The sequence below is a fragment of the Neovison vison genome, chromosome 3, assembly GCF_020171115.1.
Source record: "Neovison vison isolate M4711 chromosome 3, ASM_NN_V1, whole genome shotgun sequence".
NCBI classification, from domain to species: domain Eukaryota; kingdom Metazoa; phylum Chordata; class Mammalia; order Carnivora; family Mustelidae; genus Neogale; species Neogale vison.
Window position 1 is genome coordinate 203,892,276 of NC_058093.1, and position 24,518 is coordinate 203,916,793.

The window sequence follows — 24,518 nt, forward strand, 5'->3', positions numbered from 1 at the left end:
AGAAGCGTGTGTGGGACGGGCCGGGGCAGCTGCGCGAGCGTGAGGGGACGCGAGGCGGGCGTGTGGGGGACGGGCCGGGGCCGCGGCGCGAGCGTGAGGGGACGCGGGGTGGGCGTGTGTGGGACGGGCCGGGACCGCGGCGCGAGCGTGAGGGAACGTGGGGCGGGCGTGTGGGGGACGGGCAGGGGCCGCGGCGCGAGCGTGAGGGGCCGCGGGCGTGAGGAGACGCGGGGCGGGCGGGCTGCCGGGCTGCCGGTGAGGAGGCCCCGCGCGGAGAGCCGGCAGCCGCCCGGACGGACCCTGCGCGGCCCAGTGGCCGCAGGGCCCCTGCTCGCGGAGGCCCGGCTCGTCATCGATTTGCCGTTGCTGCTGCCATTGTGACGGATCGCCTCCCCCGGCGCGCCCTCTGCAGGTATACACGCGCGCCGCGCTGGGCGTGCGCCGGCTCGTCCTTCCCGCAGCCCGGGTCGTGCTGGCTGGTCCAGGCAGGGTTTTCGGCGCTGCGTGACTGACGGTTCCCCGTGGCGGGGTATGCCTCGGCGGGAACAGTGGCGGCCCCGAGGGTCTGCGTGCGCTCTGCGGGGATGGCGGTGCGGGTCGGTGGGAGCCGGAGGCTCTCAGGGACTCACGATGCGGTTTCCTCTCCTCCCGCCGGTTTTCCCGCAGCCAGGGCCCGCTGTCGGACGCGGCTCGCGGCTGCCGAGCGCCGGCGGGAGACGGGCGTGCTCGCCTCGTCGGGGTGCGAGACTTCTCCGCCCGGAGCCGTGCGCGCCCGCGCGCGACCTGGGAGAAGAGCTGCTGGTTCTGTTCCTGGTCGGCTCCGAAAATGCGAGGTTGGAGCCGTTCTGCTTCGTGCGGAGGTTCTAGGAGTTACTCTCCTCAGGGTTTCTTCGCGGTGTTTCCAGTGTTTGGGACGAGGCCGGCTGGTGTGCGGCGTTGACGAAAATATCCCCCCGCCCCGCGTCTCTGCTCCCGCCTCGGTGGTCGGTATGGACCGCGCGAGTGTTTGAAGTCGGATTGGCCGGACGTGGCTGGGTGCGCTGGGTTTTCTCGGAGACGGCTCCAGGCCGGCGTGTCGTCATCCCTCCCCACGAGGCGCGGCGGGCAAACACGGCGCCGCCTCCCCGGCGCGCTCTGGCGCCGAGTCGCGGGGAGCGTTCCGCCCCCCCCCCCGAGTCCCAGGGGGAGGAGACCCTCCAGCCCCGCCCCTCTGACGGAGTGCGGTGGCCGTCCCCGGCGTGGGGGGCGACGACGCGTGGCGCGAACGCCCGCTGGCGACCGTGTCTGGGGCGCCGCTCTGGACCGTAACATGGCGCGCCCCCCTCCCCCTTTCCGGACCGCTCGGCTCTGCACTGACTTTGCTGCCCGACCCAGCTCGTCGGTGTCGTCCGGGTCTCCGTCGTGCAGAGCCCCCGGATGGTGCGTGTCGCGCGTTCCGGCCTGTCCTGGAGAGTGTCCCCTGGCGTCATTTCTTCCCTCAGCGCGCATTTCCTGGGCGCTCAGCTTGCGCCGGACGCAGGCAGGTTTGGATTCGGATGAAGAAGGAAGGCGGTTGATGCGCGTCTTAAGTCAGGGCGGCCTCGGGGTTCCGCTTCGCGCCGCGCGGGGTTCCGGTAGAGCCGAAGCGCGCCGTCTGCAGGCGGACGACAGTTATCGCATTGACGAGTTAGCCGCACCGCAGGCAGCCGCGGGCAAGGGATTCGGCTCACATCAGTGAGTTTGCACTAAAGTGCCTGGACAAGAGGCGCCTGGGGGGGCTCCGTGGTGAAGCCTCTGCCTTGGCTCAGGTCCTGGGCTCGAGCCCCGTGTCGGGCTCTCCGCTCAGCGGGGAGCCTGCCTCCCCCCCCTCCCCCGCCTCTCCGCCTGCCTGTGGTCTCTGTCATATGAACAAATCTTGACGTAAGGTGACTGGAAAGGAAACGCGTAAGTGAGCAGAGAGCTTCAGTGTCGTCACCAACGAGCTAGAAGTCCGCTCCCAGCAGTCACGGAGTACCCGGTGCTAACTCTAACTAGAAATGGGCCTGAGCCGTGTGAAGAACTTGAAAACCTGACTAGGAGGTAGAAGACGGAAGGGAGTAGGAATGAGAACAGTTCTGTTTTTGATTAAATTCGGTTGTCAAGGAGCTATAAATGGATTTTTTTTTTTTCAAGACGACCCCCCCCCCCCCGCGTGCACGGTGTTCTTTATATGTTCATTCTTAAAAATGTTATGGAAGTGCCTTCTTGCTTTTCATAATTTGGTGAGAAAGTGCTTCTGTTAAAGAGAAATACTTCTAGAAATAACGGGTTTCCTTAGTTTACATGACGCAGTACTGAATATATATAATACATGACAAACACTGAAGGCTTAGTAACATAGTTTAATAAACCTTTTTGGTTTTAAGAAATTATGTTTTAAGGAAAGGGAAATTTCATAATTATGTCTCTTTTCCTGACAATATACTTCGACCTTTAGTACTCCTTTTTGCCTGTCTCCTGTCAGAGACGCAGTCTCCTTTCACATCGGCATGTCTTACGTCTTCCGGCTACAAAACAACATCAGGACGGGCTGGGGCATAGCCTGTATATGTATCCCTGACACGGTACCAACACCCACAGCGTCACTTTGGCCTCTCTTATGCAATACCTCTCGGCTATCTCATTCTTGCCTTTTATTTTATTATGAACACTTCTGAGTGTACAACGGAATTAAAAGACTGCTTGTAAACCTCCCTCCTAGGGAGGTTTAACATTAACATTTTATTTTATTTTACCATTAACATTAACATTTTATTTTACTTATTTTAACATATATCTTTTATCAGTCCATTTTCTTGTGTATCAAGTAAGTTGCATACATCAGTATATTCCCCTAAATACTTAAAAATGTATGTGTTATTGCCTAGAATTCTGTATTTGTTTAGCTTTTTCTTTTGATGTAAAATTAACATAAAATAATGCACAAAATGAAAGTATACATTTGCTGAGTTTTTGCAGTTGCATGGTCCTTTTTTATCTTCAAGTCTTCATGCCTTTTGTATCTTCAGGTATGTCTTTGCCATCTCTCCTGGCCCCAGAGTTCTAACTCTGTGGCTTCTGGGTTCTTTTGCTAATCATTCCTTGCCCTTTGCACACACTAAAGACTAATGAACTTACTCAGGCACCTGGGTGGCTCAGTGGGTTAAGCTGCTGCCTTCGGCTCAGGTCATGATCTCAGGGTCCTGGGATCGAGTCCCGCATCGGGCTCTCCGCTCAGCGGGGAAAGATTTTATTTATTTATTTGACAGAGAGAGATCACAAGCAGGCAGAGAGGCAGGCAGAGAGAGAGAGAGGAGGAAGCAGGCCCCCCGCTGAGCAGAGAGCCCGATGCGGGACTCGATCCCAGGACCCTGAGATCATGACCCGAGCCGAAGGCAGCGGCTTAACCCACTGAGCCACCCAGGCGCCCCTAAAAAAAAGTGTTTTTTTTAAGACTAATGAACTTACTCAAAATCTAAAGAGATTCTGTTCTCTTTTATTAAGAAGCATATACTCCAGGGGAGCTAGGGTGGCTAGTCAGTTGAGCATCCAGCTCTTGACTTCAGCTCTGGTCATGATCTCCTGATCCCAAGTCATGCTCTTATGGTCTCAAGTCAGGCTCCACACGCAGAGAGGAGTCTGCTTGACAGGTTCTTTCCCTCTCCTTCTGCCCCTCTTCCTGCTCCCTCATTCTCTCTAAAATAAATCAATCTTTAAAAAACCACATATATTTCATACACTTGAATGAAATGCTGTCTCTGACAAGGTCTTGCCTGTCACTGGGCACTGGAACTCAAGTACTGGGTCTTCCAGTGGAGACTGGAGGGCAGACACCTTGGGAAACAGACACGTTAGCTTTGTGGGTGCTTGTAATGTACTGGACAAATGCCAGTGGAACAGATACGAAGTTGGAAGCACTATGCTGGTCTCTTTCTGAGATTTAGCACGAGATTATCCCAATTCTCAAGTGGTTCCTTATAAGGGAGGTGGACAGTAAGTAGGGTGTTGAAGTACTAAAAGCATGTCCAAGGTGTTCATGACTACTTGCCAGGGAACAGTCATTCTTTCTGGGACGACAGGAAGGCTTGTCAGAAAAGGTGGCATTTAAATGAGGCCCAGAGGGCGCCTGGGTGGCTCAGTGGGTTAAGCCGCTGCCTTCGGCTCAGGTCATGATCTCAGGGTCCTGGGATCGAGTCCCGCATCGGGCTCTCTGCTCGGCAGGGAGCCTGCTTCCTCCTCTCTCTCTCTGCCTGCCTCTCTGCCCACTTGTAATCTCTCTCTGTCAAATAAATAAATAAAATCTTTAAAAAAAAAAAATGAGGCCCAGAGAGCATGGGGCGAGTGCAGCAGAAATTAAGGTTGAGATGTTGTCAAGGCCACGAAAGTAGTGAAGCCTGTATACTCAGTGACTTGGTCAGAGCTATGCTGCACAACCTTTTATGCCCTGGATAGTCTCTTTCATAGCCTTCTGGTTCATATTGGAAGCTTCTTGGAGCCCATCTCTGTCCTGATGGTAGGCAGAATAATCACTCTCCAAAGAACCAGAACCTGTGGATATATTACAATATTATATGGCAAAAGGGACCTTGCAGATGTAATTCAACTAAGGACCTTAAGATGGGGGAGATTGGGACGCCTGGGTGGCTCAGTTGGTTGGACGACTGCCTTCGGCTCAGGTCATGATCCTGGAGTCCCGGGATCGAGTCCCACATCAGGCTCCCAGCTCCATGGGGAGTCTGCTTCGCTCTCTGACCTTCTCCTTGCTCATGCTCTCTCTCACTATCTCTCTCTCAAATAAATAAATAAAATCTTAAAAAAAAAAGATGGGGGAGATTACCTTGGATTGCTCAGGTGGACCCAGTATAATGACAGGGGTCCATCAGAGTTGGAACAAGGAGGCCGAAGGTGAACATCAGGAGGAGATGTGACTCCCAGATGACGTGATGCACAGAGAGAGGTGGTTTTACTAGCTTCCTGCCTTATAAACCTCCAAGTGATGCCTCCATCTGAGCTTCTGACTCCATCCCTTGCCCTCCTCTCTCCTCTGGCTCCAGCCCGCTTGTCTTTTACTTACTTCCTCTCAGTCTACTCTCCAGTCCCAGCACCTCTTCCTGCTGCGCCCTTTCTCTTCTTTTTTCACCTCCAAACTTTTCATTCCTCTTGTGGAATTTGTCCGCTGTTGCCACTGCTGTATTGAGACCAGTCTCCCCTAATCACTAGTGAACCGTTATCTGAGCAGTCCACATTATGTTCTTTAACTTACCCGGACTCTTTTAAGTCTCCCCTCCTTAAAATTCTCTCTCCTTCTGGCTTTTGATACTCCTCTCTTCTGGATCTTCTCATTCTCTAGTGGGTCTTTGCCTCATTCGTGGTCTTTTCTTTCTCTTCTCTTTGCTTCCTAAATCTTGATTTTCCCCATAATCTGATCCTGGTCTTACAGTTTGTTGTACTCTTCCCATTATCTTTGGTTGACTTTATATACTGCCAGGTGTCATCTGATAATACCATTAGCGAGCATTATCAAATCTTACTGTTTCTTACTGGGCTTTATAGGAATTGTGTCATAGGGTTGTTGAGAGGAATGTATGATCTCACTTAGACTCTTGTCCATCTGCCTACTTCACCTTTATCTCGTAGTGGAAGAACACAGTCACTTTCAAATCTATGACTTAAGACCCCCCCCCCCCAATAAATCTTGTTGGAGACTAGCTGAATAGTTTGGATAGATAAAGATAGAACAGAAATGTGAAAGGCGGATGATAGAGCTGGATAACCCTCACATCTACATATGTCTCCTAAATACCATTTCTCTGGCCCAGTTTCTGAGTTTAAAACCCAACCCCATCAGGATGTGAGGACATCTTTCATGCCCTTGATCACCAGAGTTGGTTTAGCTGATATGGCTAGCTAGGTAGGTGTCCCTTTCCTCCTCCACTGCTCTGTGTCCATCCCTCCCAAAGCTGCAGGTTCACAAAGAGGACAACCTTCCCCAATAGAGGAGGCCCATTCTTTGGTGAAGGGTATACAAGAAGCTGCGCTCCATGCCAGAACTTCCAGATAAGCTCTTACGGTCCATTTATAGGAGAACACAGGGTAGTCAGGTTTCCAAGACCCCAGACACATACAGATGAGGCACTGCATATGGCAGTTTGCCTTTCTTTAAAACAAAACAAAAAACAAAAAACAACCCAGTTCCATCATTCCTCTAGTGCCCACTCCTCCTGATACATTGGTGATTAATCACTTAATCACTGGGTGATTAAGTCACCCAGGAAACTGGAAGTCATCTTTAACCCCTAACCCATTTTCACATCCATATCCATTTGATTTCCAGGATATACCAATCTTTCCAAAGTCTACCTGCTCTGCCTTTCTACCCCTAACAGCCCTAATTTGTGTTCCCATCCTCTGGATTATGGTATTAGCTTCCTTCCTTGTTCCTTTGCTGCTGTTGTATCTTCCATCACACAACCGCCCCAAATGCAGAGGAACCATTTTTAAGATGCAAATCTAGTATCATTTCTGGGTTTGTAACATGTAGGAGAAAGTCTCTGAAAATGGCATTTTTCTGAAAATGGCTTTTTTGTCCTTTTGTGACCTAGGTCTGATCATGTGCGTCTATGGGCTCCTTTCAGGCCGTTCGCCGCCTGGCACAGTATACGCCAGCTGCCCTGAGCTCCCTGCCTTATATAAAAATCATTATCTTGGGCGCCTGGGTGGCTCAGTGGGTTAAGCTGCTGCCTTCGCTCAGGTCATGATCTCAGAGTCCTGGGATCGAGTCCCGCATCAGGCTCTCTGCTCGGCGGGGAGCCTGCTTCCTCATCTCTCTCGCTCTGCTTGCCTCTCTGCCTACTTGTGATCCTCTCTGTCAAATAAATAAATAAAATCTTTAAAAATCAATCAATCAATCAATCATTATCTTCATCTCTGCCTTTGTTTACATAGGTCCCCACCCTTCTTTGTCCGTCTGATTAGGTCTAGGACCCAGCCTTGAAACCACCAGGTGGTGCTGGGTGCATTTTCTGTGCTCCATGACCCCTTGGGCATGCTGTTGCTTAGAGCAGTAATCATAGTGGACTAGAGTGTCCATTTTCAGTGTCTTCAGCTAGACCCAGCTGCTTGATGTCAAGAATAAATACTTTACTCATGTTTTTATCTCCTGGGCCTTGTACAGAGCCAGGCACATAGTAAGTGACCACTAATTATTTATTAAAATTACAGAAGAAGATCCAAATCTATAACATTAAGATAGTAGTCAACTTATCAGCTGTTTCCCTAAACACAAGTAAAACTCATCCCAGTGTTCCCACATGGTAGTGACAGTTGTTACTTAAGAGAAATTTGGCCAGTTGCACAGAAAGATTCTTTGTGTTTCTGGTGACTCATAAAAAATCTGATTATTCCAGGGTGCCTGGGTGGTTCAGTCAGTTAAGCATCCAGTTAAGCATTTCAGTTTAGGCCATGATCTCAGGGTCTTGGGATTGAGCTCCATGTCGGGCTCTGCATGGAGTCTGCTGGACATTATCTCCCTCTTCCTCTCCCTTGGCTCATCTCTTGCTCGTGCACGTGTGCATGCTTTCTCTCCGAAATAAATAAAATCTTAAAAAAAAAAAAAGAATCGGGGTGCCTGGGTGGCTCAGTTGTTAGGCGTCTGCCTACAGCTCGGGTCGTGGTCCCAGGGGCCTGGGATTGAGTCCCAGGTCGGGCTCCCTGCTCAGCAGAAAGCTTGCTTCTCCCTCTCCCACTCCTCGTGCTTGTATTCCCTCTCTTGCCATCTTTCTCTATCAAATAAATAAATAAAATCTTAAATAAAAACAATGTGATTATCACTAAGAAATGGTATAATTTAATTGATTAGTTCAAATAGATTTGAATAGTTGCATAGATTAAATAATGGCTTAGATCAGTGACTCAATCATGGCTGCACAGTTGAGTCACCCAGGGAACTGTCGAAAAGAAACAAAGCCTGGCTATTCCCCATACACTTAAGTCAGCATCTCTCAGAGAAGGATGGCATGGGACCCAGGTCTCATAATTTATTAATATACTTGGCATTTCCAGTGTTCAGTTAGGGCTGAAAACCACTTGTTTAGGTAAAGGTTTGAGTAAGTTTTCAAAAGTGGAGGTTAAGGGAAATTAAGATGACATGATACTAATTGCAGGCTTGTTGTATTTTATGTAATCCTAAATGGGAATTAATGGAATGGACCTTAGATACTTACATAAAGTAGAGGCTGTACTGTAGTTGTTTTTTAAATAAGATCCGATTGAAAATTTACTGGTGGCCAGAATTTCCTGCTTTGTTAGACAACCTGATCTGTTTCCAGGTATCATACTATTACAATATTGACTTGTAATAGGTTTTTTTGTGACTACACTCATTACTCCTCTAATCCTGCCCTCTGGAGCAATGCAAAATAAATATCCTTGTTCCATAGGACCTGTAGACACATGAAAACCATTCTCTTGGTTCCATGAAGTAATTTCTTATGTAGTTTAACATCCCTCATTATTTCAGCCTTTATTCATGTGACACTGAAAAGTAAGTTCCGGGAAAGGTTAAGAAACCTCCTAGTAAGTATTGGAGCAGGAGCTGGAATCTGGGGAGGCTGGCTACAGAATCCGTGCTGTTAGCCACGGTTGGAAATACGCACTTGACAGTGAGGAGCAAGCTTGGGATAGAAGACAGTGTTCTCCTCACTGTAGCTGAAACAGTGCTGTTGTGTGCCTGGCAGTGGGATAGACAGTGGGGATAAAACAAGTAGGTATACTGTGTGTCCTGAAAGTGCCCGGATTGGGGGGGGACTTTGAAAGTGGAGACTGAGAGATGCAGCGAGGGGAAACCTACATTAAAGTTTATCATCATTGTGTAAATCGTAGAGAAGACTGAGAACCAAGATATACAGAGGGAAGCTAGGTGAGGATGGAAACCAAGTAAATAAAGAGCTTCAAGAACGATCAAAGGGCCAACAGTGTCCTCTGTATTAGAGGTCATTGGTGAGAACCGTTTTAGTGGTGTGGCAGGGCAGAAGCCATACTGCTTTTATTCATGTAAATTTGCGTAGAACTGAGATGGAAATCCATAAGATCTCCAGAAGACAAAGGGGAAAACAATAGAAAAGAAAACAGATTCAAAAGAACTATAAATACAAGCATGGGAAATATTCAAACTTGGTATTCAAAAGGTGGAAATTAAAAATACATTCTAAATTTAAAACAACTTAAAAATGCAATGTTTATAGACTTCTGTTTCTGGCCAACATGGAATAACAGGGACAACGACAACAACAACATACAGACAGACAGACAAATACATGAAACAATTGTTCTAAGACCCTGGACATCAGATGACAAAGGACAGTCATCCCTGGGAGATGGAAAATCAATGAGGTAAGCCTTCTGATTGCTCCGGTTTACTGCCTTGAGAGGGTTTCCCATTTACAGCAGAGGAAGGTGAAACTGAGGTGGAGCCCAGCAGACTTTCGAGTGAAGGATGGATCTGAGAATCTGATCTGGGGAGAGCAAAGCAGCTGGAGTTCGTAGGACAGACCACCAGAGATGAGAGGTCTGCAAAGGGTCTCCCACGAGTACTCAAGAGCACAGAGCAGCACATATGTGTGAGGAAACTCCACAAGGCCAGGGAAGGAATCCTCCATAGTGCTGGAGGGAATAGTCCTGATATTTGCATGGGGAATACTGCCTATTACCACTAGCCAGACTGGAAAACTCTTGTAATTTCTGGAACATTGGGAGTGGAACTATTTATGTAAAGCACTGAAAGGAAAATTGACTCTACTTAGAATTCTAAATTCAGCAAAAATATATTTCAACAACAAAGTCAAGACGACAGAATGGGAGAAAATATTTGGAAGTTATATATCTGATAAGGGTTTAATGTATATAAGATACATAAATACACGTATGTGCTCACATGTAGAATATGTAAAGAACTACAACTCAATAACAAAAGCACAAACTATCCAATTTAAAAATGGGCAAAGGACTTGAACAGACATTTCTCCAAGGAGGATATGCAAATGCCACTAAGTACATGAAAATAATGTAAATCAAAACTACCATGAAATACCACTTCACCCCAACTAGGATGCCTATAATAATTTGAAAAATGGAATAACAAGTTTTGGAAAGCATGTGGGGAAATTGGATCTCAGCATCACAACTCACAGTGACACTGCCACTGTGGAAAACAGTTGTGGGTCCTCAAAAAGTTAAACACACAATTACCATATGCCCTAGCACTTCCCACTTCTAGGTATAGCCTGGAAGGAATTGAAAGCAGGGACTCAAGCTGGTACTTTTTATGCCAGTGTTCACAGCAGCATGTGCACAAGAGCCAGTAGATGGAAACAAAACCAGGGGTCCATCAGCAGATGGAGGGACAGACAGGATGTGGTCTCTCCATACAATGGAATATTATTTGGCCATTAGAAGGAATGAAGTTCTGATTCATGCTACAGCATGGTTGTACCTTGAAGACATGATGTGGAGTCACGTAAGCTAGACACAAAAGGACAAACATTGTATGATACCATTTATATGCATTTTCTAGAATTGGCAAATTCAGAGAGACAAAGTAGATCATAGTTCATTGGCGTCTGAGAGGATCCAGGAGTGGGGAGTTCGGTCAATGTTTTAGAGTTTCCATTGGGGTGATGAGAAAGTTCTGGAATTATTAGTGGTGGTTGTACACTATTGTGAATGTAATTAATGCCACTGAATTGTACGCTTAACAATAAGATAGCAAAGTTAATTTTTACTACAATTTTAAAGATAATATAATTGCCAAAAACCATTGGATTGTATACTCTGAGTGGATGAATTGTATGGTATGTGAATTATATCTTAGTAAAGCTGTTTGGAAAAAAAAAGGCAAAATGAAGACATTGTCAGACTTAAAAAGCTGAAAGAATTCATTATCAGCAGACCCACATTGCAGGAAATGTTAAGAGATGGCCTTCAGGGAGAAAGGAAATGAAACCAAGTGGAAATCTGGATCTACAGGAAAGAATGAAAAGCAGTGGCAATGGTAACTACGTAGGTAAATATATGATATTTTTCTTTATTGTTTAATAATAATACCTATTGCTGGGTAACAAACTATCTCAAACTTAGTAGCTTCAAACAGCACTCACTCATTAGTTCACAATTCTATAGGTGGAAGTCTGAGCCTCTCTGGCTGGGTTTTCTGCTCAGATATGTAACATCTGCTTTCAAGGTGTTGGCTGCCCTGGGTTCTCATTTGGAGGCTCTGATTGTTGGCCAAATTCAGTTGCTTGTGGCTGTGGGGCCATGACAGGACCGGCTGTCAGCTGGGTGTTGCTCTTCGCTCCCAGAGACTGCCCCCATTCCTTGCCCTGTGACACCGTCCACCTGCAGGCCAGTAATGGCGCATCACATGTTTCTTGTGCTTCCAATCTCTGACTTCCATTCTCTGGTCAGCTGGAGAAAACACTTGTTTTCTTGTCTGTAAAGTAAGGGCATTAGATTGAGGCAGGATTTGTGTCTTTGTTGGTTTTTCTCAAAAAAGAGGATTTGTAGCAGCAGAACCATTGAATTGCAAATGAGATTTTGCATGGAACTCTAGAGACTAAGGGGGAAATGGCAATCTGTATAGTTCTTCATACTCCTGGGAATTATAGACCTTGTAGATGCATTTTTGGACTATCTCTGATGTTCTTCGTTGTGTGGTGGGTATTGCATTATACCCAGCCAGCTGGGAGGGAGTCAAGGTTGGTGGTTTATAAAACCTCCTGTTACAGCCGCCTTCCCTCATGATTCTTTCTTTTCTCCAGCTTCCTCTTCTCAGGATCTCCTGTTAGTCAAACAAGAATCATCAAGAACAAGAAGGGGATGGAAGCCGAGTCAGTACCTGCCGGGTCCCATGTAAGTTGCACTGCCTTCTTTGTTTTCCAACTAAGAATTCCTTTTTACTTAAGTTCTGGAGTTCCTTTTCCTAGGAACTTCAGAAATTATATCTTGGGCACTCTCCTCTGGGAGACTAGCACTATTTCGTTTGCTTTATTTGTAGATGTAGTTTTATTCATAAAATACATACTATTCATATACCTTTTATATAAAAAGAAGTGCAGGTTTAATAGTGATGTGGGCAGGAGTCAAGCAGGGTAATACTGAGCACTCTGAGAAAATGCTTTGATCCACACTAGGGAATGAAGTCCAGAGCATACTTCCTCCCACAGAAATGATGCGGAAACTGGGAATGTTGTGCCTCGAGGGTCTCTCTGGTCCCTGGTTGTCCTAGCTGTAGAGCTGGCTATGTGAGACCTCCATGGGGAGCCCAGGCACAAGTTATAGACTTATTCAGGGGTAGTTGCCACCCAGCCATGAGGAGCTTGGAGGAGGGTGGAACCTCTGGGATGTCCAGGCCGGGAGACAGGGTCCCGTGTGGGCCCAGCTTCTGCTGGAGCAGCCTGCATGTATTACCTCTGGTATTGAAAAATCCCACCAGAAAGTGTTTGGTTTTTGCTTTTAGCAGTGCTGCCTGTTTTTAAGGACTTAAGAAAACTTGCCCATCGTATTTACCCAGATAATTTACTGTTTTTGTTGCTCATCCTTCAGTCCTGAGATTTAAAGGACTCTTGAAATTCTCTTTGGTAACATTTCCTTTTTGCTTGAATAACTGCTTTTAGTTTTTCTTTTAGAGCAGGTATGCTGGTAACAAATTCTTTTACTTCATTTGAGAGTGAATTTTGCATCCATTACTGAAATATGTTTTCACTGGATATAGAAATGGCTTGACAGTTCTTTTTTTCAGTATTAAAAAAATTATTATTCCACTGTTGTCTGACCTTCCTAGTCTTTGAAGAAAAATCCTCATTCAAGTAGGTGTTTTTGTGTGTAATCAGCATCTGTTTGATGTAACTAAGAAGGTGTTGCTTCTTTTATCTATTGTTTCTTTGTCAAATTACTTTGTTACTATTAAAATATAATCTACATTTTTAAAAAATGCCATTCATCATTTAGGAAAAATGTCTTGGATAATTATTTTAGATCAGAAAACATGGTGAAGTTGATCTCTCTCTTTTTTTTTTAAGATTTATTTATTTTAGAGCATGTGTGTGTGAGTGGGGGGCAGTGGAAGAGGGAGAAGGAGGGAAGCAGATGCCCCGCTGAGTGTGGAACCTGACATGGGGCTCAGTCTCATGACCCTGAGATCATGCCTGAGCCAAAACCAAGAGTTGGAAGATTAATCTACTGAGCCACCTGGGTGCCCTGACATTAGTCTTTTAAGCATTAAGTTGTACTTGGACTGAAGACTTTTTTACTGCCTTAAATTAGGTTCTTTATTTTGCAGAATATAAATGTAGAGTAACTTTGGTGTCTGATACTCCTTGCTATAACTGTTCATAACAAATTTGATTTAAATAAAACTTCTTTTGGGGTGCCTGGGTGGCGCCACTCAATCATTTGGGTGTCCAACTCTTGGTTTTGGCTCAGGTTGTGATCTTGGGGTCCTGGGATCGAGCCCCACATTGGGCTCTGTGCTTAGTAGGGAGTCTCCTTATGGATTCTCTTTCTCTCTTTCCGTCTGCCCCTCCCCACTAAAATAAATAAATAGACAAAAAAAAAATGTTCTTCTGACAGTTTCTAAACCTAGAGCATAACATGGAACTGGTTTTTGGACAGTAGGTAGCTAGTAGCCACTCCTTTTAGGACTTGACCAGAATCCAAATAAGTACTACTCACTTTTGAAATAAATTCTGGTCCATCCTCTTCTCCTATACCAATGCTGCCTGCCTAATCTCTCTTTCTGTCAGTACTCAAGAAGGGGAGGGCCGAGCTCTACTTCTGGCTTATTATAGATTTTTTTTTTTTTAAAGATTTTTATTTATTTATTTATTTGACAGAGAGAAATCACAAGTAGACGGAGAGGCAGACAGAGAGAGGGAGAGAGGGAAGCAGGCTCCCTGCTGAGCAGAGAGCCCGATGCGGGACTCGATCCCAGGACCCTGAGATCATGACCTGAGCCGAAGGCAGCGGCCTAACCCACTGAGCCACCCAGGCGCCCTGGCTTATTATAGATTTGTTCCACATTGTAGACACTGGTGACCTTCAGGGATATACTTGTGAACTTCACCAGGGAGGAGTGGAAGCTGCTGGACTCTGCCCAGCAGATCATGTACAAAGATGTGATGCTGGAGAACTATAAGAACCTGGTTTCCTTGGGTAAGACTAACTTCTGTTCTCAGGGATACCCCCTGCAACAATTTTGGTTCTTCATTGATCAAAAGGTATGGAGACATATATCAGAGTGTGAGCTTGGGGTTAGGGACCTAATTTCTTTTGAGCATAGAAGGGGGTTTGTACTCAATTCTGCTTTTGTGGAAAAAAGGTGTTTTTGTTTTGATTTGTTGAATTTTAAAAAATGTACATTTTGTTGCCTCTTTAGCCTCCCCTTGTCCACTCTTCAGAGTCCCCTCAGGACTAAGAAGGGGTTAGGGGTTGGGGCTGAATCTGGGCTGCTCTTTGTGTCCAGCCCAGAGTTCCCCAACCGCTTTCCAGTTCTTTATCTTTTGCTGTGCACAGGGCATCAGCTTCCTAAACCACACGTGATCCTCCAGTTGGAGAAAGGGGAAGAGCCGTGGCTGGTGGAGAGAGGGATTCACCAGGAGACCCAGGCAGGTGAGCACCAGTCAAGAGACATTCCAGGCAGTGTCCCAGATGAGCTGTTAGGGCGGGAATCCCTGGCCGTAGTGGTCACTAGCTGTGTGCATTTTTGTAGAGAACACTGAGTTTATTTACCTTCCATTTCCCCCGTCCAGTCTTTCTGCAGTCATGTCACAGGCCATTTGCATTTGGAGACAAAGATGTGTTCCTCATGAAAATTACCTGTCTGTTGCTGAGCTTGGTTTCCGCTCTGTTGATCTTGCTTTCCTGATTCTCACACTGATTCTCACATCCCCATTCTCTCATTCGTCATACAGTCTTTCTTTCCTCCTTGCCGGCCTCTTCCCTTTCCTGCGGCCCCTTCCCCGTGGCTTTCTGTTGCTTCCCCCTGTGAGCCATGCAGCCGGGCTCAGTCACCGGCCACTCCTGCTTCTTCTTCATCTTTACTTTTTTTTTTCCAGAGCATTACACACTCAAGATTTCTCTTTCTATTTTATTTTATTTTATTTATTTATTTATTTTTAAAAGATTTTATTTATTTATTTGACAGAGAAATCACAAGTAGATGGAGAGGCAGGCAGAGAGAGAGAGAGAGGGAAGCGCGTTCCCTGCTGAGCAGAGAGCCCAATGCGGGCCTCGATCCCAGGACCCTGAGATCATGACCTGAGCTGAAGGCAGCGGCTTAACCCACTGAGCCACCCAGGCGCCCCAAGATTTCTTTTTTTAAAGATTTTATTTATTTACTTGACAGAAAGACAGTGAGAGAGAGAACATAAGCAGGGGGAGTGAGAGAGGGAGAAGCAGGCTTCCCACTGAGCAGGGAGCCTGATGCAGGGCTCAGTCCCAGGACCCTGGGATCATGATGTGAGCTGAAGTCAGATGCTCTATGGACTGAGCCCCCAGGTGCTGCTTCAACCTCTGTTTCTTAACCTCTAGGAAGCAGATTTTCAATGCACAGGGAAGCTGCAGAAAGGATGTTCTGAATCCACATAATTTGCATTTTAAAGATATTAAGATGAAAACAAAGTAGGAATAACTTAAGAAAACATGAAATAAAGAGCTAGAATACAGTAAGAAAAAGGCTTCTTGGGAGCAGCAGTTCTGGAGAGAGGAATTCAGCCAGTAGGAACTCGCAAGCCTTCTGCAAACTCAGAAGAGCAGCTGGTCAGGGTGCCTGGGTGGCTCAGTGTTTAAGCGTCTGCCTTTGGCTCAGGTCATCTGGCATCTTCCTCCCCAGCCATCTCGGGTGCTGCTGGGTCATACTGCAGGTAGCCTTCTTGGTGTGTGGGGAGTCATGTGACTCCATGTGACTCTAGTGTGGTCTAGTCACGCTGGGAGGACCTGTGTTGCCTCTGTCTGATCCCCCGTGTCCGCACGCACACATGTCTGGTGCTTCCCTGCATCTTGAGCTTTGAGTATGATGTGAATAAAGTCTGTCAGTCCTAGTTGTCCTCTGTGAAACCTCTTATGAATCCTTGTCAGGTGCAGGTCCCTTCCTTTTCCGAGCTTCCACTTGAAGTGTATTTTTAAATATCATAAACTATTTTTTACTGTTTTACATTTGGTCTTATAGATGACTGCCTCAAAGGCAAGTCCTTCAATACACTGTTAAGAATGTGATCAGCCAGCTGCTTTGGGGCCTTGGGAGGAAAGATTGTTCTGTTTTCTTCCATTTCTCCATTATTTCTTTCATTTTTTCCATTCCTGTGTTCATTCATCTAGGAAGCTTTCCTAGACTCTCTTGACAACTATCTAAAACTAACTAGATCAGCAGTTTAGATTTCTATTGAGACTTTGTTGTCAAAAGAAATACTGAAGCCGCGTGTGGTTAAACACAAGCCTATAGGAGCCTCAGGATCAAAGCGGAAAGGATAATGAGTGGCGGCTCTAAGAATGCAAATGCGGGGCCAGCTGGCTGGCTCAATTGGAGGAATGTGTGACTCTCTTTTTTTAAATTTTTTTAAAAGATTTTATTTATTTATTTGACAGAGATCACAAGTAGGCAGAGAGGCAGGCAGAGAGAGAGAGGAGGAAGCAGGTTCCCTGCTGAGCAGAGAGCCCGATGCGGGGCTCAATCCCAGGACCCTAAGATCATGACCTGAGCCGAAGGCAGCGGCTTAACCCACTGAGCCACCCGGGCGCCCCGAATGTGTGACTCTTAATCTTGGGGGTGTAGGTTCAAGCCCCACATTGGGTGTAGAGGTTACTTAAATAAAATCTCTAAAAAAAATGCAGATGAGACCTCTACCCCTGGGGATAAAAATATGTTTATAAACAATAAAAAATTTAAAAAATGCAGATGATGAGTTGATGAATGGATATTGTATGTTTTAAGTATTACTTGAGTGTTGTACTACATAATACGTGGATTAGGATTTTGATGAAGGAAAGCAGCGTGTTCATATGTTTAAACATGCCACTCAGGGTTGTTTTCCTTTGGTACCCAGCCCTCACTCTTCCTCACACGTGTTCATTTTAAAATTTTCCAGTTGGCATTTGTGGTTTGCAGAACTTTACATGGGATTTTGATGCCTTGAGTGGAGGGAAAGAGAGGGAAAGGACGGTGTGTTTCCTGTCAGAAATCATAATGGCAGCACACACACACGCACTAGGCTGGTGTTCAGCCTTAAGAAGGAAGGAGATTCTGCATCTGCTACAGCACGGATGAGCATTGAGGATGTTGTTAGTGAAATCAGCCAGACGCAAGGGGACAAGTACACGAGGTTACTTAAAGTCTTTAAAATCATTTTTTTGTTTGTTTGCTTGTTTATTTATTTGACAGAGATCACAGGTAGGCAGAGAGGCAGGCAGAGGGAGGAGGAAGCAGGCTCCCTGCTGAGCAGAGACCCCCCCCTATGTGGGGCTTGACTCCAGGACCCTGAGATCATGACCTGAGCCAAAGGCAGAGGCTTAACCCACTGAGCCACATGGGCGCCCCTAAAGTCGTCAGAATCGTGAAGACAGAGTGTAATGGTATTAGCAGGTACTGTGGGAGTGGAGAACAGGCCTTACTTTTTCAGAGGTTTCAGTTCCACAGATGAGAAGAGATGCGGTACTCCCATGTGAATGTGTGGAGTACCCGAAGTATGCCCTTAAAAATGGTTAGGATGGGAAATTTTATGTTATGCCTATTCTATCACAATTTAAAATAGAAAAAAGGGGCACCTGGGTGACTTAGTTGGTTGAGTGTCCAACTTTTGATTTTGGCTCAAGTTATGATCTCAGGATTGTAGGATTGACCCCCGTGCCTGGCTCTGTGCTCAGCAGGGAGTCTTCTTAGGATTCTCTCTCTGCCTCTCTGTCTGCCCCCCGCAAATATCTTTCAAAAACATTTAAGATTAGAACAGAAAAAGAGATCAGGCTGGGGAAGAAGCTAGTGACTCAGTAATAAAAGAAGATTGGGAATGATGGGGTTCCCACAAAGAAGGCAGGTGTCAGGAGACTGGCATGGGGATCATTGTCAGGTGAGTTACTCTCCTGGTGCTGCTGAGATTAAGTTCCACAAACTGGGTGATGTAAGTGTGCCCTCTTAAAGCTCCAGAGGTCACAAGTGTGAGATCAAGGTGTCAGTAGGGCCGCATGCCCTCTGCAGCATCTAGGAGAGGATCCTTCTTGGTCTCTTGTGGCTCTGGGAGTCCTAGGTGTTCTGTGGCTTATGAGCACATCATTCCAGTCAGCGCCTCCTGCACATGGCTGTCTTCCTGGTGCGTCTTTATGTCTCCTCTCCTCTTGTAAGGACACCATTCATATTGAATGGGGGGGCCCAGTCTGCATCAGTACTGCTTCATTTAACTAATTACATCTGCAATGATCCTGTTTCCAAATAAGGTTGCATTCTGAGATCTTGAAGGGTAGGACTTCAATGTGTCTTATTTGGGGCACAAAATTCAACCCATACTCCAGGTAAGAATAGAATTATCACCTCACGGGGCACCTGGGTGGCTCAGTGGGTTAAAGCCTCTGCCTTCAGCTCAGGTCATGATCCCAGGGTCCTGGGATCGAGCCCCACATCAGGCTTTCTGCTCAGCGGGGAGCCTGCTTCCTCCTCTCTCTCTGCCTGCCTCTCTGTCTACCTGTGATCTCTGTCAAATAAATGAATAAAAATCTTAAAAAAAAAAGAATATCACTTCACTTGTGTAGGGAGTGGTGGTACTTTGTACATAGTGTTTTTCAGAAGTGCCTAGCTGGCTCAGTTGATAGAGCATGCAGCTCTTGATGTCGAGGTTGTGAATTCAAGTCCCATGTCAGGCATATTGATCATTTAAAAAACAGGGCTTTTTCCCCCCTCCCAGGTTAAGAACCTAACATTTTTGGCTCCTTGGTGGCTCAGTTAGTTAAGCATCTGCCTTCAGCTCAGGTTGTGATCCCAGGGTTCTGGGACTGAGTCCTGCATTGGGCTCCCTTACTCTGTGGGGAGCCTGTTTCTCCCTCTCCCTCTGCCTGTTGCCCCTGCCCACTTTTGTGCATGCATGCTCTTTAATAAAAATATTAAGAACCTAACATTTTACCTAAAAGGCATTGAGAGACAAACAAGCTTTTAACTAGGAGAAATAATGTGCAATAATACACACAGATATAAGAAAAAGGGTAGAAAATTCCAGGAGAATATGAGTTAGGGGTTAGGTTGGGATATAGTATCCTGTGGTATGAGTCCCTATCAGTTGTTAAGTCCTTTTTCTTTTTAAAGATTTTATTTATTTGGGTTAGAGAAAGAGAGAATGTGAATAGGGAAGAGGGCAGAGGGAGAAACAGGCCACTCAGTATGGGGCTCGGTCCTAGGACCCTGAGATCATGACCAAAGCTGAAGGCAGATGCTTAACTGACTAAGCCACCCAGGGGTCCCAGTTTTTAAGTCTTGATGTCTCACAACAAAGGAATCAAAATACAAGACCAGGAGAATATTAATAATGATTACTGTGGTATTGCTTTGACCATACATGTGTGAGTCTGCGACAAACTCATATCTTATAATACTTCATAATAATCTTACATCACAAATACTGTGTCTCTTGGATTACAGATAAGCAAAGTGATATTTGAAAAGTTTAACAACTTGTCTAAATTCACCACTAGTAACATTAAAGCTCTAAACTTTAAAGCTTTAAACTTTAAATTAAAGCTTTAGAACCTGTATATCCATTTGCTTTTCCAGTCTGTTGTACAGCCTTTCTGAGGGGTTCCTGTGCCGGTTATCTGGGCATTATTCTGTAGTCCTTCAGCAGTGTCCAGAACAGGGAGTGTTGGACTCATGGCTTAGGAATGTGGGATGGGCTGTAGCTGGGAAGAACGCCTGCCAGGAGAAGGACCTGACAACAGGTAGGTCATGAGTAGATAAGATCATGGGAGTGTAGGCCTTTCTGTGGGATTTCCCCATTGCCCCGCAGCACTGAATGTCTGATCCCATGTGTCCTACCCAGTACTGTGTCTTTTTGCCCTCATTGCTGCTCTTACACAGCCCAGGGCCTTCCCTGTTTGCTGCTCTTCTCTGCCCTTTCTCACTGTCCGTGAAGGCAGCCCTATACTTGTTACCACATCCCACCATTCAGACCTCAGTGTTGTTTTACTGACTCAGAGGTTTCTCTCTCTCTCTCTCCTTTTTTTCCCCCCAGATTTGGAGACTGCAGTTGAAATTAAATCAATTTCCAGTAAGAGCATTTCTAAAAATAAACAGTCCTGTGGCATTAAAATGGAAGGAATTGCAAAGAGTGATCTTTGGTACTTGTCATTAGAAGAAGTCTGGAGATGTGAAGACCAGTTGGACAAGTATCAGGAAAACCAGGAGAGACATTTGAGGCAAGTGGCGTTCACCCAAAAGAAAGTACTTACTCAGGAGAGAGTCTGTGAAAATGGTAAATATGGGGGAAACTGTCTTCTTCCTACTCAGCTGGTACTGAGAGAATATTTCCACAAACATGACTCACATACTAAAAGTTTAAAACAGAATTTAGTTTTTAGCAGTCATCAGGAAAGCTATGCAGGTAGCAGTGAATGTGGTCCAACCTTCTGTCAAAACATTCACCTTATTCAGTTTGCAAGAACCCAGCCAGGAGATAAGTCCTACAAATGCCCTGATCCTGTGAACTCTCTTACCAGTACATCCCTCGGTATATCAAAGGGTGTACATAGGGAGAAACCCTATGAATGTAAGGAGTGTGGAAAATTCTTCAGCTGGCGCTCTAATCTTACCAGGCACCGGCTTATTCATACTGGAGAAAAACCCTATGAGTGTAAAGAATGTGGAAAATCTTTCAGCCGGAGTTCTCACCTCTTTGGACATCAGAAGACTCACACTGGTGAAGAACCCTATGAATGTAAAGAGTGTGGGAAGTCCTTCAGCTGGTTTTCTCACCTTGTCACGCATCAGAGAACTCACACAGGAGACAAACTGTACACATGTAGCCAGTGTGGGAAATCTTTTGTTCACAGTTCCAGGCTTATTAGGCACCAGAGAACTCATACTGGAGAGAAACCTTATGAATGTCCTGAGTGTGGGAAGTCTTTCAGACAGAGCACACATCTCATTCTGCATCAGAGAACTCACGTGAGAGTGAGGCCCTATGAATGTAATGAGTGTGGGAAGTCTTACAGCCAGAGATCTCACCTTGTGGTACACCACAGAACTCACACGGGACTGAAGCCCTTTGAGTGTAAAGACTGTGGAAAATGCTTCAGTAGAAGCTCTCACCTGTTCTCCCATCAGAGAACCCACACTGGAGAGAAACCATATGAATGCCACGATTGCGGGAAATCTTTCAGCCAGAGTTCTGCCCTCATTGTGCATCAGAGAATTCATACTGGAGAAAAGCCATATGAATGTTGCCAGTGTGGAAAAGCCTTCATCCGGAAGAACGACCTTATTAAGCATCAGAGGGTTCATGTTGGGGAAGAGACCTATAAGTGTAATCAGTGTGGGATTATCTTCAGCCAGAACTCTCCATTGATCGTACATCAGATAGCCCACACTGGAGAGCAGTTCTCAACATGTAACCAGTGTGGGACAGCACTCGTCAGTAGCCCTAACCTTGTTCGATACCAGACCAGTCACATTAGAGGAAATGCTTATTAGTATAGTGAATGTGGAGAGTTCTTTACAAAGAGCAATAACTTTATTTTGCATTGGAAACTCTGGAAAGAAGCTGTGTAGACGTAATCTGTGCAGAAATGCTGTCAGTCTTGTTATCCTTTTGTGCACTAGAGAACTGGTCCTAGAAGGGGAAATAACCCACAGATTTCATTTTAGTACACAAATACATCAGCCTTTTTTTCCCACAAATTCCTACAAAAGCAGTTGTCCTTGGAGCATTCTTGACCAAGCCTTAAAATGCTAAAATCTGAGAGGGAACCATTAATTAGGTGAGTTGTTGAGAGATTAACCAACTTTGTTACCTTCTTCAAAAAAGGTAAATCAATGAGTGTTGCTACTGCAATGAATAAAAAAATTGATAAACAAAAATTGATACACAAAAGTGGAAAAATAGTATTCCAGCCCCCCCCCCTTTTTTAACCTAATTGTCCTCTTCTGGGACATATAGTAGTGTTTACTCTGTTTTATGTGTCTGATTTAAACCACATTTTGGTTAGCAGCAGGGAAAATGTTTATAATGTAAAGCAGAAAAAGAAAACATTTATTAGTAATGGTACTTACTTTAAATATATTTGCATGTGGGCAAGAATTGGAAAAGTATTCATGGATAAATGACCAGAAATGATTTGTTAGGTAATGGGATTGAGTGAGTTTTATAGTTTATTCCATGTCACTCTGACAATTATTTGAAGATATTTTTGAATAGTAAGAAAAGGATAACCAGCTTCTCTATTCTATCATCAGGGATGCTCAAGAATCATCTGTTAGCAGACTTTCCCATTCTGTGTTGTTTTGGGACATAGTTAGAGTTTGTCTCTAACTATTTGTCTCTTTGAGACAGGGTGCTAAATGCTTCTGGGAATTTAGAAACAGTGATTCTGTGGACATTGGGATCTAGAGGAAGATTAGGTATTTCAGCACATCAGGAAAGGTCCCCATTTGAGTGGGAGCAGGTACTTGGGCCATACTTAGAGCAACTATGATCATGAAATAAACAGCTCTGCCCAAAGCCCCCTCCTTCCAAGGTAGTCCTTCATCTTTATAAAGGGAACATAGTGGTTAAATAGCATAAGCTTGAGGTAGACTACCCAAGTTGAAATTTCACCTCTGTCCTTATCTTGCTGAGTGAGCTTGGGCATGCTGCCTAATGTTTCTGTGCCTAACTTACAGAATCTGCTTCTGTAAATTAGGGATATTACTTACCTGGTAGGATGTGGTGGGTATTAAGTGGGTAAACACATAAGCAGCTTTATGATTTATACATAAGTGCTTTATGATTGCTAGCTATGGTGCTTAGTGTTGCTGTCGTGGCCCAACCGTGGTGTGTGCCATTGAACTTTAACCTGCCTGAGTGTAAGAGCTCATAGTGCTCGCTGTCCTCCCAGCCGTGTTTCCCTCTTATCTCTGTCAGCCCTTAGCCTGAGGAAAGCCCTGCCTGTAGTGGGTGTGTAGACTCATTTCTGAGGAGCAGTAAACAACTTGTAGTATTGTATGCAAAGTCATCTTGTTTGTAGAGAGGTTTTCTTTTCTAGGGAGAGGAGCCTAATCTTCAGATTCTGTGGTAAGTTCATGCTAAAAGTTCCTCCTAAAAAGATTTAGCAAGAGAACTTGTTTAAATTCTTTCTGTTAATGGATCTCCTGTGTGTAGGGACTAGCCATTATCTTCCGTTTGCATATAACAGAATATATGTTAGGTGCTTAATGTTTGAGGGTTGAAAGCTAAATATTTTTGAGAGCAAGAGGACAAAGATCTTGATGCCTGCCTCACAGGAAAGATCTAGAAATGATTGCTAATGTCATGAGACTTGGGATCCACAGGGAAAATAAGACCATCTAACTCATACTCTTCATTATACAGTTGAGAAACGGTGAGTTGGCGCAGGTCTTACATTTTGAGTAGTCAGGCCCAGAACTAGACCTCTGGTCTCTCGGTTACTACTGCTGTCCTTGGTGCATGTATACCAGTGGCACGTATAATACGCTCCTGTCAGGAGTTTTCATGATAAGCAGCGGTTCTTCATGGGAGTGGAAGAGTAGCCCCTTAGCTTGGTTTCTGTTAACCTGTGGCTCAATTTTCCTCAACTGTGTAATGGAGGTACTTCTAGTACCTACCTCAGAGGGTTGTTGCATGGATTAAGTGAGATAATGTGTATAAAGTATTTAAAACAGTGCCTGGCACACAAGTACTGTATGTGTTAGCTACTGCTACTATTACTAACACTAACACACTAAGGAGTGTAGGAAGAGAGAAATGTCTGTGGATGATCACTGAAATATTACTTATAATAGTCCAGAAATTTGCAGTATAAAATGTATAGTAGCAAAATGGTTATTTATAGCATATCCATTGTCATGGAATATTATGTAGACATCAAAATTATGCAGACAAAGTTAACAGAAATGTTGATGCTATCATGTGTTTTGAATAAAGCATGATAAATAAGTGTTAATATGGAGTAAACTCAGATGTAAAAATAAATGAATTGTAAATAAATGAATCTTGCTCAAATCTCTTAAGGAAGTTTGTCAAAAGATTAACCTACTTTCTTTTCTCTTTCTCCTTCTTTCTTTTTTGTACTTTTCTACTTCTTCCAAAGTCTCCTCAACAAATACATATCACTTCTAGGATCAGGAAAACAGTCTCTTCAGTAAGGAAATATTTTCTCTTCCAAAGTTTTCATATACAGATAAACTACTAGAACCTTAATAAGGGAATTCGACAGCAGATGACTCAGAGGTTGCTGGTGGTCTGGCATGGGAGAGAACAGACAGCAGATGGGACAGCCAGGGG

The 24,518-nt window shown here is 45.1% G+C and overlaps 1 protein-coding gene across 7 annotated transcripts; it reads left to right on the forward strand.

Annotated features, from left to right (window-relative positions):
- Positions 1 to 266: 266 nt before the first annotated feature.
- Positions 267 to 24,236, forward strand: ZNF10 (zinc finger protein 10). Of its 7 annotated transcripts, none has more exons than XM_044243621.1 (6): positions 7,773 to 9,387; positions 10,865 to 11,052; positions 11,811 to 11,901; positions 14,076 to 14,202; positions 14,563 to 14,658; positions 20,253 to 24,236. In XM_044243621.1, the coding sequence occupies exons 2-6, from the start codon at positions 11,042 to 11,044 to the stop codon at positions 21,707 to 21,709; spliced, it is 1,782 nt and encodes a 593-aa protein (XP_044099556.1). In that variant the 5' UTR covers positions 7,773 to 9,387; positions 10,865 to 11,041; the 3' UTR covers positions 21,710 to 24,236. The 7 variants fall into 7 exon arrangements, with proteins under 7 accessions (XP_044099561.1, XP_044099556.1, XP_044099559.1 ...); XM_044243624.1 differs by having other exon boundaries at positions 10,939 to 11,052; XM_044243622.1 differs by having other exon boundaries at positions 10,942 to 11,052.
- Positions 24,237 to 24,518: the final 282 nt, after the last annotated feature.

Coding starts and splice junctions, on each gene's coding strand:
- ZNF10 (XM_044243621.1), top strand. Junction 11,902..14,075: donor CAGTACCTGCCGGGTCCCAT/GTAAGTTGCACT, acceptor TCCACATTGTAG/ACACTGGTGACCTTCAGGGA. Junction 14,203..14,562: donor TAAGAACCTGGTTTCCTTGG/GTAAGACTAACT, acceptor TGCTGTGCACAG/GGCATCAGCTTCCTAAACCA.